Source organism: Narcine bancroftii, chromosome 3 (genome assembly GCF_036971445.1).
Source record: "Narcine bancroftii isolate sNarBan1 chromosome 3, sNarBan1.hap1, whole genome shotgun sequence".
Lineage (NCBI taxonomy): Eukaryota > Metazoa > Chordata > Chondrichthyes > Torpediniformes > Narcinidae > Narcine > Narcine bancroftii.
Genome location: NC_091471.1, coordinates 182,971,394 through 182,990,952, shown reverse-complemented (window position 1 = coordinate 182,990,952; position 19,559 = coordinate 182,971,394). Strand labels below are relative to the sequence as shown.

The window sequence follows — 19,559 nt, the reverse complement described above, 5'->3', positions numbered from 1 at the left end:
CCTTTGTCCACATTTTTAAATGAATATAAAAACATCACACTCATCAATGGTTTCAGTCTTTCACCAGCTTGGTTATGATAAGAGCCTGCCAAGTGCCAGGTTTCCAATCAGTGTGTCCCTAATATAAGTGCTTCGACAATGGGAAGCAGAAGTAATATATCCTCTGGCAACTGCTAGTCCTGGAAACAATTGCTTTTCTTTTGGATATGAGTATGAATTAAAACCAATTAAAAGAGTTGTTTTGCTTTGATTTTCTTTCCAGAATTCAATTCAAAATGGAAATCTAAAATCGAGCATTCGTACTAATTCAGAGTTCAGTAAATTCTGTCCTTGCATCAATAAATTGGTGAAAAACAATTAAAGGTGACAATCACACAATATTAAATAATCCAGCATTTCAATTTTAGTTAAACCAGTATATTGTTCCCAAAAACTGATCTTTGGAAAAGCTGGCTCATATTTTATAAATTATTTTTTAAAAATTAGTTATTTTTCTCTTAATTAAAAACAAGAGTGAACCTTGGTGAGTAGAAAAGACCAGGAAGGGGAGAATGGAGAGAGAGAAGGGATGGGGAAATTGAAGAGGGGGTGGGGTGGGGGAAGAGAAGGAGGGATGGAGAAAGAGGAGAATTTGTCCACAACTCACTTTATACCAACCCCCATCAAATATTAAAAAAGATTGAAAACTGTTTAAAAAATAAAAAACCTTCACCTTCTGAGATGTAGTTTCACTGGTGTGTTGGTGAATTTCTGGAACTCTCTCAGTGACTTTATGTCTTTCCATACTTTGACAATGGTCTTCAGCAGAGTCCGATCTTTTGCTTGTTCCATGTGATACATTCTTCGGGTTGCTCTGTGAAGGTATGTTAGAAATTATTTTTGGATTTGGATTACAGAAAGCTTAAACCTAATGAGAAGACCCCTCTCTAGCTAGTTTACATCTGTATTTTAGTTGGTTTTTGTGCAATCAATGTGAAGGTTTTAATCCAGCTTTTTATCCTTCTACAATGTTGGCTGAGGTATTCTCTTACTGGGTTTTTATTTCAAGCTGCATCCTAAAAGAACAATTATGATAATAAGGAAGGAGTTGTGTTCTCAGCAAAAATGTAGACAGTTCTTTTCATTGTTGAGTGAAAATAATGTTTGTTGAGCAACAATAATTAAAAGGGATTTTAATCGAAGACGAAAAATTTACACCATTTCCAACTTTGCTTGTGAATAAATGTATTCTGCTAATTATGGAAAAACATGAGCCACTGTTCAACTTGAGCCATTAATGTTCCAGATTTGTCATTAACACTTGGCAGTAACATTTAGTCTCTACCCATACATTGAACCATCCTTTATCAGTCAATATTTGTTTTCCATGGTTCAGAACAGTAATTTTGCTTCAAGAGATATTTATACTATAAATTTAATTCTCACTGTGGACTTGCAAATAACATTTGCCAGGTATAACAATATGCTATCGACAACAGATGGCCTCAGATTTAATCCTGCTTTGCACTGAACCAGCTTCTTGACGAACAGAACAGTTGGTGCATCATAATTAGCCATCGCACTGCTGGGAGACAAAAGAAGAAAAAAAAAATGATGTGCAGCCCCTGATCAACCCCCATGCCTGTAGTGGAAGTAAATGGAGTGAGAAGACACAAGTACATGTAATAGATAAGTTAATTGTCAAGTGCAGATGGACACAACCATAATAACCATGTGGAAGAGATATTGCAGGATCTGCCAAAATTAGTGGGGCCACATCAGATTAGAGCTTCACAATGGAATGACAGCATTTTATGAGACAGAACAAAGAGGAATTTCCAGCTGGTCCAAATCCATCAGCAAACTTTGAAAACCTTTGCTGTCCACAATGCCTCCAATCTTAGTGTCATCTGTAAATTTGCTGATCCAATTTACCACATTATCGTCCAGATCATTGATTATAGATGACAAACAACAATGGGTCCAGCACTGAACCACTAGTCACAGGCCTCCAGTCTGAGAAGCAATCATCCACCACTACTCTCTCCCTTCTCTCATCCAACCATTGTTGAATCCAGTTTACTACCTCACCATGAATATCTACAGTCTGAACCTTCCTGACTAACCTTCCATGTGGGACCTTGTCAAAGACCTTACTAAAGTCTATGTAGACATCATCCACAATCTCTCCTTTGTTAACTTTCCTGGTTAAAAAAATAAACTCTACAAGACTGGTTAAACATGACCTACCATGTTAACTATCCCTAATCAGTCCATGGCTATCCAAGTAATTTTATAAACCATCTCTTTGAACACCTTCCAATAATTTATCTACCACTGCTATCAGACTCAGCAGCCTATAATTTCCAGGGCTACTTTTGGAACCTTTTTTAAACAATGGATCAATGTGAATTACCCTCTGATCCTCTGGCACTATAACCATGACTAAGGACATTTTAAATATTTCTGTCAGAGCCCCTGCAATTTTCTACACTAGCCTCCCTCAAGGTCCGAGGGAATATCTTGTCAGGCCTGGGGATTTATCCAGCCTTACTTCCCACAACTCTGCCAGTTTCCTGAGTGAATACTATCTCTTTTGTCTCCATACAAAGCCAACCACCCTGATCTTCAAGGGGACCAATTTTGCCCTTTACTATTCATTTGTTCTTAATATACCTGTAGAAACCCTTAGGATTTTCCTTCACATTGTCTGCCAAATTAACCTCGTGTCTTCTTTTAGCCTTCCTGATTTCTGAGGTTTTACTTGCATTTTCTATACTTCTCAAGTACCTCATTTTCTCCATGTTGCCTATACCTGTTATACATCTCCCTCTTCTTCCAAACCAGATCCACAATATCCATCGCAAACCAAGGTTCCCTATGGCTATTAATAATTGCCTTTATACCTGATAGGAGCATACAAATTCTGTTCTCTCAAAAGTTCACCTTTGAAGGACCTCCACTTACCTCGCACATGCTTGCCGAAAATAACTTATACCAATTCACACATTCAAGATCCTTTCTTATTTCCTCAAAATTGGCCTTTCTCCAATTTAGAATCTCAAACTGAGGCCTAGACCCATCCTTCTCCATAATTAATTTAAACTAATGGCATTATAATCACTGGACCCAAAATGTTCCTCTACACAATTCTGTCACCTATTCCCTAATAGGAGATCCACTATTGTACCTCTCCAGGTGGTACCTCAATATATTGATTTAGAAAACTTACCTGAACATATTTGATAAACTCCAATCCATCCAGCTCTTTTATAGTATGGGAGTCCCAGTGAATATGTGGAAAGTTCATATCTCCTAGTATCACAAATTTATGTTTCCTGTTCCTCCAATTCTCTTTGACTATTGGGCAGTCTTTAATACCACCCCAAGAGTGTGGTTATATCTTTTCCGTTCCTCACTTCCACCCTTATAGCCTCAGTAGATGAGCCCTCTGCTCTGTCCTGCCTGTCCTCAGCTGTGATATTTTCCCTGACAAGGCCACTCCTTCCTCTTTCTTCCACCCCTCCCCCACCCCCCACTAACCCTGTTATATCTTGTCTGAAGCAATGGAAGCCCGGAACATTGACAAGCTAGTTCTACCCCTCATGCAACCAGTGTGAATTGGAAACATCACCTCCTTCTCAATGACTTCAGCACAAGGACATTCAAGACTGTGTGCCTAGTACTCTGCTCTATTCTCTCTACACTCATGATTGGTTCCAATACAATCAATAAATCTGCTGTTGTCACCATTGTTGTGGACTGAAAGCAAACAGGAAATGATGGTAAAGCATAGAAAAAAAATTGGGAACCTGGTTGAGTTGTGCAAAACAATAGGCAGCATGGTTAGTGTAGTGGTTAGTGCAATTGGGACTGGGGTTCAAATCCCATGCTGTCTGTAAGGAGTTTGCACATTCTCCCAGTATTTGCATGGGACTTCTCCAGGGTTTCCAGTTTCCTCCCACCGTTCAAAACTTACTTGGGGTTATGGGTCATTCAGGTGTAAATTGGGCAATATGTGCTCGTGGGTCAAAAAGGCCTGTTACCTTGTTATATCTTTTCTTTGGCTTGGCTTCACGGACGAAGATTTATGGAGGGGTAATGTCCACGTCAGCTGCAGGCTTGTTTGTGGCTGACAAGTCCGATACGGGACAGGCAGAAACGGTTGCAATGGAAAATTGGTTGGTTGGGGTTGGGTGTTGGGTTTTTCATCCTTTGTCTTTTGACAGTGAGGTGGGTTCTGCGGTCTTCTTCAAAGGAGGTTGCTGCCGGCAAACTGTGAGGCGCCAAGATGCACGGTTGAGGCGATATCAGCCCACTGGCGGTGGTCAATGTGGCAGGCACCAAGAGCTTTCTTTACGCAGTCCTTGTACCTCTTCTTTGGTGCACCTCTGTCTCGGTGGCCAGTGGAGAGCTCGCCATATAACACGATCTTGGGAAGGCGATGGTCCTCCATTCTGGAGACATGACCTACCCAGCACAGTTGGATCTTCAGCAGAGTGAATTCGATGCTGTCAGCCTCTGCCATCTCGAGTACTTCGATGTTGGAGATGAAGTCGCTCGAATGAATGTTGAGGATGGAGTGGAGACAACGCTAGTGGAAGCATTCTAGGAGCCGTAGGTGATGCCGGTAAAGGACCCATGATTCGGAGCCGAACAGGAGTGTGGGTATGACAACGGCTCTGTATACGCTAATCTTTGAGGTTTTTCAGTTGGTTGTTTTTCCAGACTCTTTTGTGTAGTCTTCCAAAGGCGCTATTTGCCTTGGCGAGTGTTGTCTATCTCGTTGTCGATCCTTGCATCCGATGAAATGGTGCAGCCAAGATAGGTAAACTGGTTGACCGTTTTGAGTTTTGTGTGCCCGATGGAGATGTGGGGGGGGCTGGTAGTCATGGTGGGGAGCTGGCTGATGGAGGACCTCAGTTTTCTTCAGGCTGACTTCCAGGCCAAACATTTTGGCAGTTTCCACAGAACAGGACGTCAAGCACTGAAGAGCTGGCTCTGAATGGGCAACTAAAGCGGCATCATCTGGAAAGAGTAGTTCACGGTCAAGAGGAACTACGGACATGGTCTTTGCCCTCAGACAGCTCCAAGAAAAGTGCAGAGAACAAAACAAAGGACTCTATATCACCTTTGTTGACCTCACCAAAGCCTTCGACACTGTGAGTAGGAAAGGACTTTGGCAAATACTAGAGCGCCTCGGATGCCCCCCAAAGTTCCTCAACATGGTTATCCAACTGCACGAAAACCAACAAGGTCGGGTCAGATACAGCAATGAGCTCTCTGAACCCTTCTCCATTAACAATGGCGTGAAGCAAGGCTGCGTTCTCGCACCAACCCTCTTTACATCCGGTACCGCACGGATGGCAGTTTCTTCAATCTGAGGCACCTGCAAGCTCACACCAAGACACAAGAGCACCTTGTTATATATCTTAATAAAAAAGACCAAGAAGCTTCTTGTGGATTTAAAGAAGGGAAGGGCAAGGGACAACACCCCTGTCTTCATCAATGGGATGGTGGTGGGAGGGTTAGTAAATTCAAGTTCATCAGAGTCCACATATTGGTAGACCTCTTCTGGAGCCAGCACATTCAGGTAACTGTGAAGAAGGCACACCAATGCCTATACTTTCTGAGAAATCTGAGGAGATCTAGCATGACGCTGAACACCATCTTCTACAGGCGCATTGTAGAAAGTTACTAACTGGTTGCATCACAGCCTGATTTTGTAATTCAAGCCCCCAAGATGTAAAGACTACAGAAGGTAGCAAACATGGGCAGGCTTCAAGCTCCCATATCAATGGATCACCTTCATCCAGATCACAACCTCTTCTCACTGCTACCTTCAGGAAAATTGTAAAAGAGCCTGAAGTTCAGTACCTCCAGGTTCATTAAGTTTATTTTCCCCCCAATGGCTATCAGGATCTTGAATCTCCCCTTACTACTCGAACCATAAGCTACTCATGGGCTACAAAAAGAGCAGCCTGCATTATTGAGTGAGACACTACTTTTTTTTCTCCTTTCACTAACTCGAACTACGAATATTTATTTATCTATCCATTCTTTTGATTTATACCTCTTTCCATACTGGGGAAATTTAATGTGTGCTATTGTAGTTGGTGTATCTTGTGTTCCTGTTTTGCTGCATTAAGTAAGAATGTTGGTACAAAGGAACTTAAATGTACTTCATATTAATGTGTATGAGAATAAAGACATGAGAATATTACTATACAAATGGTGTCACCAAGTGGCCGATATCAAACTCTACCAGCAAATACATTCAACACAGATAAATTGCCAGATCTATAAATGATGATCAAATATTCAACATTTATTAGTTAATTTAAGACATAGGACTATGCTTCTCCCATAGGGTAGTGAATTTGTGGCTTTCTCTGCCCAATTAAGCAAAACAGGCTGCCAATAGCATTAATGTGTGGCAAAGGAAGCTCAAGCCACTTTCAGGTGGCCAGATTACCCCAATGTAAAGCCGACTAAAATACCCAAATGTGGCTGTTGGGAGGCCACCTGAAAGCAGAGAACCCTGACTGGAGGAGTACTTACCCAACCCTCCTCAGGTAGGTGCATTCTCCACTTCTGAGCGCTCCCCCTAGGCACCTGAAAGCGGGCGGGACTTCAGCCACAGTCGATAAGAGCTGGCGTTTGCTCCGCGGTGCCTCTCCCTGCTGCGGTCCTTTCAGGTGCCAGAACAGCACCTTCAGCGTGTCACTTGAATGTCGCCTCGCACACACCCGCAGCCGGCTCCTGAGCCGCAATCTCCCAGCTATTCCATCTGAAAGCGGCTTCAGTGACCCCACCATCCCAAGCCACAGAGATTTCCCTTCCAAAAGCATGCAATAGGACCATAAGACATGGAAGCAGAATTAAGCCATTCAGCCCATTGAGCCCGCTCCACCAATTCAAATCAAGGCTCATCTATTTTTTCTTTCAACCCACATCTCCTGCCTGCTCCTTGTAACCTTTGACACTGCTGATGAATAAAACATGCATAGTATTCAACACTCATGGCTTTCTGCTCCTCTGAGAAACTGGGGTGGGTAACACATGGAGGTAGTCTTCATTTGGGAAGAATGAGGGGAAAGGATAGGAAGGCGAGAGTTCTCATCTATACCTACCTCCATTTGAAAACCAACAGAGCTGGTCCAATAGATTTGCCGAACTACTTGAACACACACTTTTTCTCATATTTATTTTAAAACATGGTAAAAAATACCACAATGCAAGCATTCCAGACCCTGGCTTTAAACCTACCTGTGTTCCTGACTCTCAGTTCTCCAGACCCCAATTCTGACTCTGGCAACACCCCTGGGCCTGGCCACACTACGGACCCCCCAGCTTACACTGTCTGCACACCCTGATCACAGTCACACCCTGTTTGTATTTTGGGGCCCCAGCTCATAGTCCCACCTTGTTTGTACTCTGGATCCCAGGCTCACAGTCAGGATGAATGAATGAGCAAGCAGCCGGAACATCAGAATTTCCCAAAAGTCAGATGCTGGATGATTATTAGTCTTTTCTGCCAGTGACAGGTGGAGCAAAAGCAAAATGTCTCAATATGAGTGTTCCTAAAATTAATAACACTAAATACAAATAACATCTTTTGAACACAAGAAAGCAATACTCTTAAATCTGTCTTGTACCACTATATTTTGTAAAGATTAATGGATTATTTTATGACAGTGCAAGAACAAAGATGTTAGCATGTAAGAGCTCAAGCACAAACAGATCTTCCTCACCGGATCTCCGATTTATATTCTGCACGTCTGTGCTGCACCATTGACGTCTGCACACTTGGGCCATCTGCAATATTGTTCACTGCTTTCCTTAAAGCACGCAACTAAGAATGCAAACCATTACAAAATATTCACCATAAACATATTAGAAAACTCTATTACAAATATACTCTTAAAAACAACTCAATTCTAAAACCAATTGTAGTGCATTATCGCACTAATATAAATGCCACATAATAATACTATCAACTAGTATTAACTTATTAAAGTCTTGTTTCAGGTGTTATATAAAATATTAACCAATCTCCATTTAAACAGTACATTCAAACTTAGTCATGTTGCATCAAAATTTAATGCAAATATGATGGTAACTGATAAATTGATTATATGCCATCAATTTTTTCAATTTTAGGATTCATCACAGACATAAATGAGTTACTGTTTATTTGGTCTTGTTTAAAAAAATAATTTTAAAATAACAAATTGCTAACTTAATATCCCTGTTACAATTATTTTTGTACATACTGATCAGAGATTAATCCATGTTGAGTGCCTCCTGACTAGATTCAAATCTCAGAGCCAGTCTTCGTTCAGATTTGCAGCATGCGCGTACAACTTTGATATCTTAAAACATGTACATTAAACCAAAGAAATGCCAAGCTGTAAAATGAGCTATCATTTGACATCACCTGACAAATTAAAATATTCTCACTCCTGCAAATATAAATCTTGTAATTTTCAACTTGTAGTTACTTCAATCCTTGTTATATATGGAAGCATAGAATATTAGAGCATAAAAAACAGGCCCTTTAGGTCTCTGCAGAACTATTTTTCTGCCTAGTTCCACTGACCTGCATCCAGTCCATAGCTTTCCATCCATATAGCTGTCAAAATTCTTCTTAAATGTTAAAGTTGAGTCCACATTCACCAATTCAGCTGGCAGTTTGTTCCATACTGCAAGCTCTCTGTGTGAGAAGTAGTTCCCTCTAATATTCCCTTAAATATTTCCACTTTCACCCTTAACCCATGCTCTCTGGTTTGTTTCTCACCCACCCTCAGTAGAAAAAGCCTATCTACATTTACTCTGTCCATACCCATCATAATTTTAAATACCTTTATCAAATTTCCCCTCATTCTACACTCCAAGGAATAAAATCTTAACCTGTTTAACCTTTCCCTGTAACTCAGTTCCTGAAGTCCTGGCAACATCCTAGTAAATCTTCTCTGCACTCTTTCTAACTTATTGATATCTTTCCTGTCATTAGGTGACCAAAACTGCACACAATACCCCAAATATGGCCTCACCAACTTTATCATAACATCCCAACTTTGATTAATAAAGGTCAATATGCCAAAAGCTCTCTTTACAACTCTATCTCCTTGTGCCACTTTCAGGGAATTATGTATTTTTTTTCCCAGATCCCTCCATTCTACTGCACTCCTCAGTACCCTACCATTTACAATGTATGTCCTATCTTGGTTCATCCTGCCAAAATACAATATCTCACACTTCTCTGCATTAAATTCCATCAGCCATTTTTCTAGCTGTTCTAGATCCCTTTGCAAGCATTAAAAGCCTTTTAAATTCATGATAAACAAACAATCTGGAAGAGAGGACAGAGTCTAGTGTATCCAGGTTTGCTGATGACACTAGAATCAAAATGTGCAGAGGATACAGAGAGTCTGCAGAGAGATACAGATAGGTTAAATGTCTGGCAGATGGAGTACAATGTTGGCAAATGTGAGGTTATCCACTTTGGAAGGGAAAATGAAATATCAGAATATTATTCAAATAGCAAATGATTCCAGCATTCTTCCATTCACAAGGATTGAAGAGAGCTTGTGCATGAATTGCAAAAACTTGGTTTGCATGTATCAAGAAACCAAATTAAATTTTGGTCTTCATTGCTAGAGGATTGAATTTAAGAGTGGGTAGATTATATATAAAGTACTGGAGAGACCGCATCTGGAATACTGTGTGCAATTCTGGTATCCTTTGAAGGCAGTGCAGCAGAGGAGGTCATCAGGGATGAAGGGTTTACCACTTGAGGAGAGATTGAGTCAACTGGGGCTGCCCTTGCTGGAATTTAGAAGAATGTCAAGGGATCTTATTGAAACATAAAAATTCTGTAAGGCTCAGATAGGATGGTGTTAGGCAAGTTGTTTTCATTGGTAGGGACACCAGAACTAGGGGTTATAGAATGTGAATGAACTGTTTTTCCCAGAGGGAGGTGAATCTGCGGAATTCGCTGGCCATTGAAACAGTGGAGGCAAATTCCAAATATATTTACGATAGATTTTTATGGGGGTTATGGGAAAAGGTAGGTTGGGGCGATAAGCTTATCATCAGACCAGTCATGATCTTATTGAATGGCAGAGCAGACTTGACAGGCCGGAGAGCCTACTCCTATTCCCATTTCTTATTTTCTTATATTCCTTCTATCCATAACACCTCCAATCTTTGTGACATCTGCAAATTTGCTGATCCCATTTACCACTTAATCATCCAGATCATTGATATAGATGACAAACAACAATGGTCCTAGCACCAATCCCTGAGGCATGTCCAGTCTGAGAAGCAATCACTCACTACCACTCTCTGGTGTCATCTGTATAGCCAATGTCAAAACTAGCTTATTACCTCAGCGTGAACACCGAGCATTTGAACCTTACTAACCTCCCATGTGGAATGTTGTAAAAGGTATTATTAAAGTCAACATAGACAACATTCACAGCCTTTCCTTCATCAACTTTTTTTTGTCACCTCCTCAAAAAATTATCAGATTGATTAAACACGACCTACCATGCACAAAGCCATGTTGCCTTTCCCTAATCTGTCCTGGCTATCCAAATACTTGTCCGGATTCAACTGTAGCTGAGAATATTTTAAATATTTCTGCCATGGTCCCTGCAAGAACATAAGAAAATAAGAAATAGGAATAGGGTCTCTGACATGTCAAGTCTGCTCTGCAATTCAATGAAATCCTGACTGATTTGATGATAGGCTTATCACCTTTGACCTGCCTTATCCCATATCCCTTAATTCTTACTCTCCATAAAAATCTAACCTCCATCAAGGTCCAAGGGAATATCATGTCAGGCCCTCAAGATTTATCCATGCTTATTTGCTTTCAGACAGCAAGCACCTCCTTCTCTTTAATCTGTATAGGTTCTATGACCTCATTGCATGTTTTCCTTACTTCCCACAGCTCTATGTCTGTTTCCAGAGTAAATACTGATGAAAAAAAATCCATTTTAGATCTCCCCCATCTCTCTGGCTCCATACGTAGCCAACCACTCTGATCTTCAAATGGACCAATTTTGAGCCCTTACTATCCTTTTGCTCTTAATATACCTATTTAAAAAAAATGAGAATTTTCCTTTACATTATCTGCCAAAGAAATATTATATCTTCTTTTAGCCTTCCTGATTTCCTTCTTAAGTATTTTTCTTGCATTTTTTTATAGTCCACAAGTACCTCATTTGCTCTTTGTTGCCTTTGTTTGCTTTACACCTTTGTCTCCCTCTTAGTCAGATCCCTAATGTTCCTTGAAAACCAAGGTTCCCTTTGCCTGTTGCCTTTAATCCTGACAGTAACATACAAACATTGTACTCTCAAAATTTTATCTTTGAATGCCTTTCACTTACTGAATACATCATTGCCAGGAAACAACTTGTCCCAATCCACACTTTCTCATTTCCTCAAAATTGGGCTTTCTCCAGTTTAGAATCTCAACCCGAGGACAAGACCTCGCCTTCTCCATAATTAATTTGAAACCAATGGCATTATGGTCACTGAATCCAAAATGTTCCTCCACACATCCACTGGCTCTAGTTGGAATCTCTTTATTTTGATGTAGAAAATTTTCCTGAACACATTTCGCAAACTCCAAGCCATCTAACCCTTTTAACGTATGGAACTCCCAGTCAATATGTAGAAAGTTAAAGTCTCCTCACATCATAACTTTATCTTTGCTGCATCTGTCTTCTATCTCTCTACAGATTTGCTCCTCCAATTCTCGTTGACTATTGTGTGGTCTATAATACAACCCCATGAGTGCAGTTATACCTTTTCCGTTCCTCAGCCCTACCCATACAGCCTCAGAAGATGAGCCCTTTGTCTGTCCTGTCTGAGCACAGCTGTGATATTTTCCCTGATGAGCAATGTCACTCCTGCCGTTTTCATCCCTCCCATTCTATTGCGTCTGAAACAATGGAACATTGAGGTGCCAGTCTTGCCCCTCCTGCAACCAAGTTTCATGAATGGCCAAAAAATGTCATGAGCCAATCCACACTCTAAGCTGATCTGCTTTTCCTCCAATACGCTTTACATCATCTCTTTCCTCCTCCACTCCACTATCTGTTCTGGCACTCTATGGGTCACCAGGATTACACAGTCACTTTAGTAGTAAAATGCTCATACCTTCTCAGAGTAAAGATTTGCAAGGTTCTTTTGTTGTCGAAGTTGAGATTGATCGTACAGCTGAGCCAGTTTAGATGCCAACACATGCTCACGACTGAACATTGGATGGTGGGTGAACACAATGCCCGCAACATCGATGTCCAGTTGAAAGTGTCCTTGGAGCTCCCCTGAGCCAGCGATATACTGATTATTGTACGTGAGCCTCTCAGCCTGAAATCATAATATGATCAGTGAGTCCTCTGTAGTTTCTATTTTATTTTAAAAATATGGTCCACATTTTAAATACTTTAAATTTAGATAAGTGACGTGGTAACAGGCCATTTCTACCCACAAGTCCATACTACCCAATTAATCCACAGACCATTTAAGTTTTTTTTGAACATTTAGAGGAAAACAGAGGCCCCAGGGAAAGCCCACACAGACATAGGGAGAACATACAAACTCCTTACAGATAGTATAAGATTCGAACCCTGGTCCCGATCACTGGTGCTTAAATGCCTTGTGCAAACAGCTATACCAACCCATATTTTTATCCACATTGAAATTAATTCTTTTAATCAAGCCAGGAAACAATGTCACCCAACGTAACTTGCTTGACTGTCAGATTTACAACGTTTACCTTAACAATACGATGGCACAGAATTGAAAGTGTACGAGTCATGAAATGGATGGGAGATGCAAGGCAGGAGGTAAAGCTAAAGTATTTCTTGGCTGGCTGATGAATATTATCAGATGTTGTTCCCAATGAATTTGTACTAAACTTCCAGTTCTTAGACATAATATTGAGTTTAGTGAACAATGGCAGCTTTGCCAGCAACACACACATTACGAGATTAAATATTCAAAAATGACAATGTGGATTAGCGTTTCCCATTTTCCCAATTGTCACCCGTTTCCTCCTCTCAGTCCCCATCTCCCTCCAATTAGGTTCAGAAAATTATCTACATTCTCCAGAAATTTATTGCTAATTTTGCCATTTACTACATTTGCAGTTTCTGTGTTAACTGCAAACAATTGACTATGTCCTGCGTTCAATTCCAAGTCACACATATAGATGGAGAAGATTGATGCAAGTTTTTCTTTCTCTGATGTGTATTATTTTGTATAAAGGCACTGAATGTCCACAGTCTCAACATGAACCTCACCTCCCTCATCAACCTCTCAGTTACTTCAAAGAAGAGGTCCATCATACACAGATTCAAATGGATCAAATATAGAAGACTGCCAGAGGAACTCAGATGTTGCCAGACATGTAGGGTTCTTCCAGCTGTTTATCCTTTTATGCCAGATTCCAACAACTGCAGTCTTTAGTGTTTCCATGACTTTAATGCAATTTGTCTTCAATTTGTTTATCAACAATTATTCCGCAACATAATTAATTTTATCCTACAATAACATCTTTAAGAGCTCTCTAACGTGGACATGTGGCTGAATGTCGGACCTGGGCTTCTCCAGCTCTTCTTTTCAATATTTTATAGATCTCTGCTCTCACTACCAAATCAGAGGGGAATCCAAATATTGCAATAAATCCTCCCAACTAAGGATGATTTTTATTTAAAAGGCAGTATTTCTACTTCTGAGCACTGCCAACCAATTAGATACTTTTCAATTACTATTTAATATTCCCCTAAATGCTCCTTATTTCTTTGTCCTTTACTATGATATTAGCCGCATATTCTTCCTTAATGAAGGCAGCTGCAACCTACTATTTTAACAGTGAAACACAGAAGTCTGCAGATAGGGTGGCATGGTTGTAGTGGTTAGTGTCGCGCCTTTACAGCGCGAGTAATTGGGACCAGGCCTGGGTTCCAATCCCACACTCTCTGTAAGGAGTTTGCATGTTCTCCCTGTGTCTGCGTGGGTTTTCTCTGAGGGCTCCAGTTTCCTCCCACCCTACAAAAAAGTACTGGGGTGTAGGTTAATGAGGTATAAAATAGGCAGCACAGTCTTGTAGGGCCGAATTGGCCTGTGTTACGAGCCCAGAGGACCCTAAAATCCAGCAGCAATAGATATTCACCATGATAAAACTTAACCCCCTTCTAATTCTAAGCGCATCTGTATGTAATGTGTGTGTAAGTTCAGAAAAGTTCTTTTGATTCACAGTCCAATCTCACTTCTCATTCCTCCAAGTTCACTGGTTGCAGGCAATTCTTATACGGTGCACAAAATTTAGCATTTATAAAGTTCACCAGGCTTTGGTGCTGGAAAGGTAAATGGTTGCCGCTCAGGAAGGTTCTTGTCAGTTTTCAGAGAGAGAGATTTGTTGTATGCTGGACACCCTCAACTGATTCCTTTTTAATTAGCTACTTCAGTGTCTTGCTGAAGAAACTTGCCTCATCAGGGTTTTCAAGATGATAACCCCTTTCTTTCTGGTCACCAGAGAGTTCCCTTTTGTTTCTCTTATTTCAAGTGAAACATTAGACAGCCAGTCCTCTCCTCTTGCATGAACCACAAGGGCTTTGACCAGGCTGAACTAAGCACTCACAACCCATCTTCCAAATGGGGGTTTTCCACAAGCTTTTCAGCTTGTCCTGTTCCAGTCCCAGCAGCTGCTGCTCACTGTAAAGCTGTAGAACGTGTGTGTGTGTGTGTGTGTGTGTGTGTGTGTGTGTGTGTGTGTGTGTGTGTGTGTGTGTGTGTGTCCCTCTCTCACTCTCTCTCTCTCTCATAGAGAGAGAAAACCTGTTTGACTCTCTCTGCTTGCAAAACCACACAAACCTCTCAGATCAGCAAGTTCCCCTCCAGACAATCTGTGGCTCCGACAACTTCTTTCATCTGTTGCCTTTTTGTAAGCAACAATCTATTAGTGAAGTTTCTTGGGCACTCTCCAAAGCTTTTGCAAAGGCTGTTGGCCCCAACATGTCTAACATGAGCAGAACTCCAGTATTTTAATTAAGATCTGTTTTAAAGTGTTTGTATGTGACCTACACTAAAAAACCTGCCCCAATTTATCTCCCCAAAACAAATCTATATTCGGTCATACCTGTTACAGTGCTGTATGCCTAAAAGTAAAATGCTGTGACTCTAGTAAAAAGACAGAAATGCTGGAGGAACTCAGCATACCTCACAGTATCTAAAGGGCTCAGGCCCAAAAAGTCTGTCTTCTATCTTCCTTGCTAAATGTGCCACACTTGTATCAAGACCTCGCTGATGGCTGTTTAGCTTCACCTGCCAATACATCACAACCTAATCATTTTATTAAAAGAAAATCACAAAACCTGGCTTTCATCCAGTCAGATGTTTTCACATTTGAATTTTTATTTGTCCTTTTCCATTTGTGCTTCAAACCTAACAGCAACATGATTATTCTCAAAATGATCTCAGCACAAGATTCCTCAGAAATATTAACAACTCTGTTTCATTTGTCAAAGCATTAGAAATATATTGCAAACATATGTCAATTACACTATGTTATAGCAGGTCTTCGATCTGGTCACTTGGCCTTCATAGAGAAAAATGCTCCAGCTTGTTGGGTCTTTCATGACAGATATACATTTGCAGTTCTCACATCATCCTTTGGCATTTTCTTTGGGGATTTATATCCATTTTCACAGGATAATTGTAGCTTGGAAGGAGGTCATTTGACCCATTGATTCATGAGAGACTATATGTCAAATCCATTAAATTTCTCATCCTTCTGATAACTGTTTTTGTTACACACACATCCAAAAGTTTAAACTAATTTTGAATTCTGTTTGATCAATAAGGAGAAGTTGAGACCTTTTATTTTCTGGAAGGTAGAAGGCTGAGAGGGAGGTGCAGGAAACCTAATAAGAACTTGTGGTAAAAAAGGTAGTCAGCCTTTTTTTTTTGCAGGTTAGGAGAATCTAAAAGTAAAGGGCAGAGATTTAAGGTGAGAAGGGAAAGATTTAAAAGGCAAGCGAGAGGCCCATTCTTCACACAGAGGGTGGGGTGTATGTGGAATGAGCTGCCAGAGAGCGGGTGGGACAATGATAACGCCTAAAATACATTAGGACAGGTATGTGGATAGCAAAGATTTAGAGGAATATGGGCCAAACACAGGCAAATGGGACTAGTTTGGTCAGTATAGTCAAATTGTTTTCGTGCTACAGTACTCTATCAATCATTTTCTTGATTATGTAAATCTCTCAGTGTGCAATTTGCAATTTTTAATGGCTTTAATTATGAGCATCTTACTGGCTCTACACAGAGTCCTGGAAGTCCTGGTCATCAAAGGTGCATACATCAGGATACTCTTTACAAACAGTTCAGCATTCAACACAATAATATGCAAATTCCAAAACCTGGACCTCAATACCACATTGTGCAATTGGATCCTGGAATTCCTCACCTCCAGATCACAATCAATGAAAACTGGTAAGAACATCTCCTCCACAATCTCCATTCGTACCACAGCATCACAGGGCTGTGTTTTTAGCCCCCTGCTCTACTCACTTTACACCTACGACTGTGTGGCTCTGTACGACAATAACATAATCTACAAATTTCGTGATGATGATACCACAGTAGTGGGTTATATAAAAAGTGGTGATTGATCAGCATTCAGGAGGAAGATTGAAGACTTGGATGAATGGTGTACTGACAACAACTTCACACTCAATGTCACCAACACCAAAGAGCTGATTGTGGACTTCAGGAGGGGAACACAAGAGGTGTACATTCCAGTGATCTTTGGATATCAGAGTTGGAGAGGGTGAGCAATTTAAATTCCTGGGAGTCTCTACTTAGGAGGACCTTTCCTGACCCAACATATTAATGTCACCATGAAGAAAGCATGTCCGTGCCTCTACATTCTCAGGAATTTTCAGAGGTATGGTTATGACATCAGAAACCTTGACCAACTTCTACAAATGTGTAATGGAAAGTGCGATCAGCTGCATCATAACCTGGTAGGGGGCACCAATATCTCTGAGCAGAAAGCCTTCAAAAAGTAGTGGACACATCTCAGTGCATCATGGACAACACCCTCCCCACCATCGAAGACATCAATATAGAACGCTGCCATCGGAGAGCAGCAGCAATCATCAAGGATCCACACCACCCAGCTCGGTTCTGACAGCTGCCATCAGGAAAGGGGTACAGTTGCCACAAAACTCGCACCACCAGGTTCAGGAACAGCTGCTACTCCCCCACCATCAGATTCTTCAACAACAAACTCAATCAGAGACTCATTATTTATAATGGAATATTTATTTTCTGTACTGAACACTTTGCTTTCATCTCCTTCTTGTTTACATTTCTCTCTCTTGTATATGTATCTGTTTTTGAGTACAGTTTTTTGCACTGCCGATAAGTATAAATTCTGCCTGGCAGCAGGAAAAAGAACTACAGGGTTGTATGTGATGTCATGCATTTACTCTGACAATCAATCTGAACTTTAAACGTTGTTGTAAATAATATTTTGTGAAATACATCTGCCAAGTTCTTTGTGTGTCTCAATCCCTTTCTTATTTTCAGAATCAGAATTTATTGTCATGAACAAGTCATGAAATTTGGTGTTTTGTGACAACATCATAGTGCAACCATTCATATTTTAAAAAAAAAGGTAAAGGTTCCATTATTGTCAACATTGAGGCTCCAGGACAGATCCTCGGAGATGTTGACACTCAGGAATTTGTAGTTCTTGACCCTTTCCACTACTGAGCTGAGGACTGAGTTGTGTTCTGCTAACTTCCTTCTGAAGTCCACAATCATCTCCTTGGTTTTGCTGACATTGAGTGCAAGGTTATTGTCATTACACCATTCAACGAGCTGATCTATCTCTCTCCTGTATGCTTCCTCATTGCCTTTTGCGATTCTGCCAACAACTGTGGTGTCATCAGCAAACATAGATAGCATTGGAAATGTGCCTGGCCACACAGTCATGGGTGTATAATGAGTAGAGCAGTGGGCTAAGCTTGTATCCTTGGGGTGTGCCTGTGTTGATGATCAGTGAGGAGATGTTTCCAATTCGTACTGACTGTGGTCTTCTGATGAAAAAGTCAAGGATCCAGTCACAGAGGGGGGTATAGAGGCCCAGAATTTGTCGATTCTTAACCAGCACTGAGGGAATAATGGTATTGAAGGTCAAGCCATAGTCGATGAAGAGCAGCCATTTGTATGAATTGGTATTTTCGAGGTGAACCAGAGCTGAATGGAGAGCCAGAGATATTGCATCTGCTGTGGAGAGATTGTGACGATAGGTGAATTGTTTAGGTACCTGTTAATTCTGGCTATGACCAGCCCTCAAAGCACTTCGTCACAGTAGAAGTTGGTGCTACTGGGTGATAGTCGTTGAGGCAGGTCACATTGCTCTTTTGGGTACCCTTTTGAAGCAGGTGGAAACCTCTGACTGCCACAATGAGAGGTTGAAAATGTCCATGAGCACTGCGGTTAGTTGGTTTGCTGCAGATTTTCAGTATCCTGCCAGGTATGCCATCAGGGCTTAACACCTTTCAAGAGTTCACCCTCTTGAATGATGTTCTAACGTCGCACTCAGAGACAGATATCACAGGGTCCTCAGCCGTCAAAGGCATATTTTTTAACATACCCTATGAAAATTGCACTTCCATTTATTGCCACTCACATATACATTCTCTGTCCATTCTCGTTGTTACCAAAAAACCTGCAAGTTGGTATTTATTGGAAATACCAAATAAATGTTATTTTGATATTTCCTATTACCTTTCCAAAAACTGAAAAAAATAAACTTCAGCATCAATTCCCGTGCAACAGCACTTCCCTCCACCCTGAAGACCAATCTTAAATGTGTAACTGTTGTATTCTGCCTCATGAATAGTTTGTTACCTTTCTGCGACTAATTCCATATTTTTCGACTTTAGTCATTAATCTGTAACCTAGTACATTATCAAAGACCTTTTTGAAAATTCAATTATACTCTACCTTAATCTCACCTGGGGGCATCGGTTAATTGGGTGTAAATTGTGTGGCTAAGGAGTCGTAGGCCAAAATGGCCTGTTACCATTCTAAAAATTTACCTGTTACCTGTCTAAAAATTTAAAAAGGTAGCTTGCTACTTCAGCTACAATAATGAGCTTGATATATTTTCATATCATTTTAGTAAACCATCCATTTCTCAGTTAACATTTTCCTGGTTTTCCTGGTTTCCATTTTCCATTTTCCTGGTTTATGGTACTAAGGCTTATGCAACAGAATGTGTGTAGAAATGCAAGAGAGATCACTTTATCAGGAAATTATGTCACAGAGCTATACAACCCAGAAACAGGCTCTTCAGCCAAACATGTCCACACTGGCAAAATTACCTGCTCAAGCTCAACCCATTTGCCTGTATTTGGCCCTTATCCCTCCAAACTTGTTTTATCCATGTTCTTTTCTAAATTTATTTTAAGTGCTGCATTGCACCCACCTCCACCAGTTGTGCTGACAGTTTGTTCCACATACCCACCACACTCTTTGTTGAAACA

General features: G+C 40.7%; 1 protein-coding gene across 13 annotated transcripts in view; it reads right to left on the bottom strand.

Moving 5' to 3' along the window:
* The window catches only part of cc2d2a (coiled-coil and C2 domain containing 2A), a 181,366-nt gene that overhangs the window by 94,199 nt on the left and 67,608 nt on the right, over positions 1-19,559 (bottom strand). For 12 of the 13 annotated variants that reach the window (XR_011353988.1, XR_011353989.1, XM_069926023.1 and 9 more), the window contains 4 exons: positions 12,154-12,363; positions 10,534-10,638; positions 7,734-7,834; positions 713-853 (listed from right to left, as the gene is read on the bottom strand). Coding sequence is in view for 11 of the 13 variants with exons in the window: in XM_069926023.1 (XP_069782124.1) it covers positions 713-853; positions 7,734-7,834; positions 10,534-10,638; positions 12,154-12,363 (557 nt within the window). In the remaining 2 variants the exon portion in view is untranslated. The remainder of the gene's footprint in view (positions 1-712; positions 854-7,733; positions 7,835-10,533; positions 10,639-12,153; positions 12,364-19,559) is intronic. The other variant, XM_069926024.1, reaches the window with a different exon arrangement.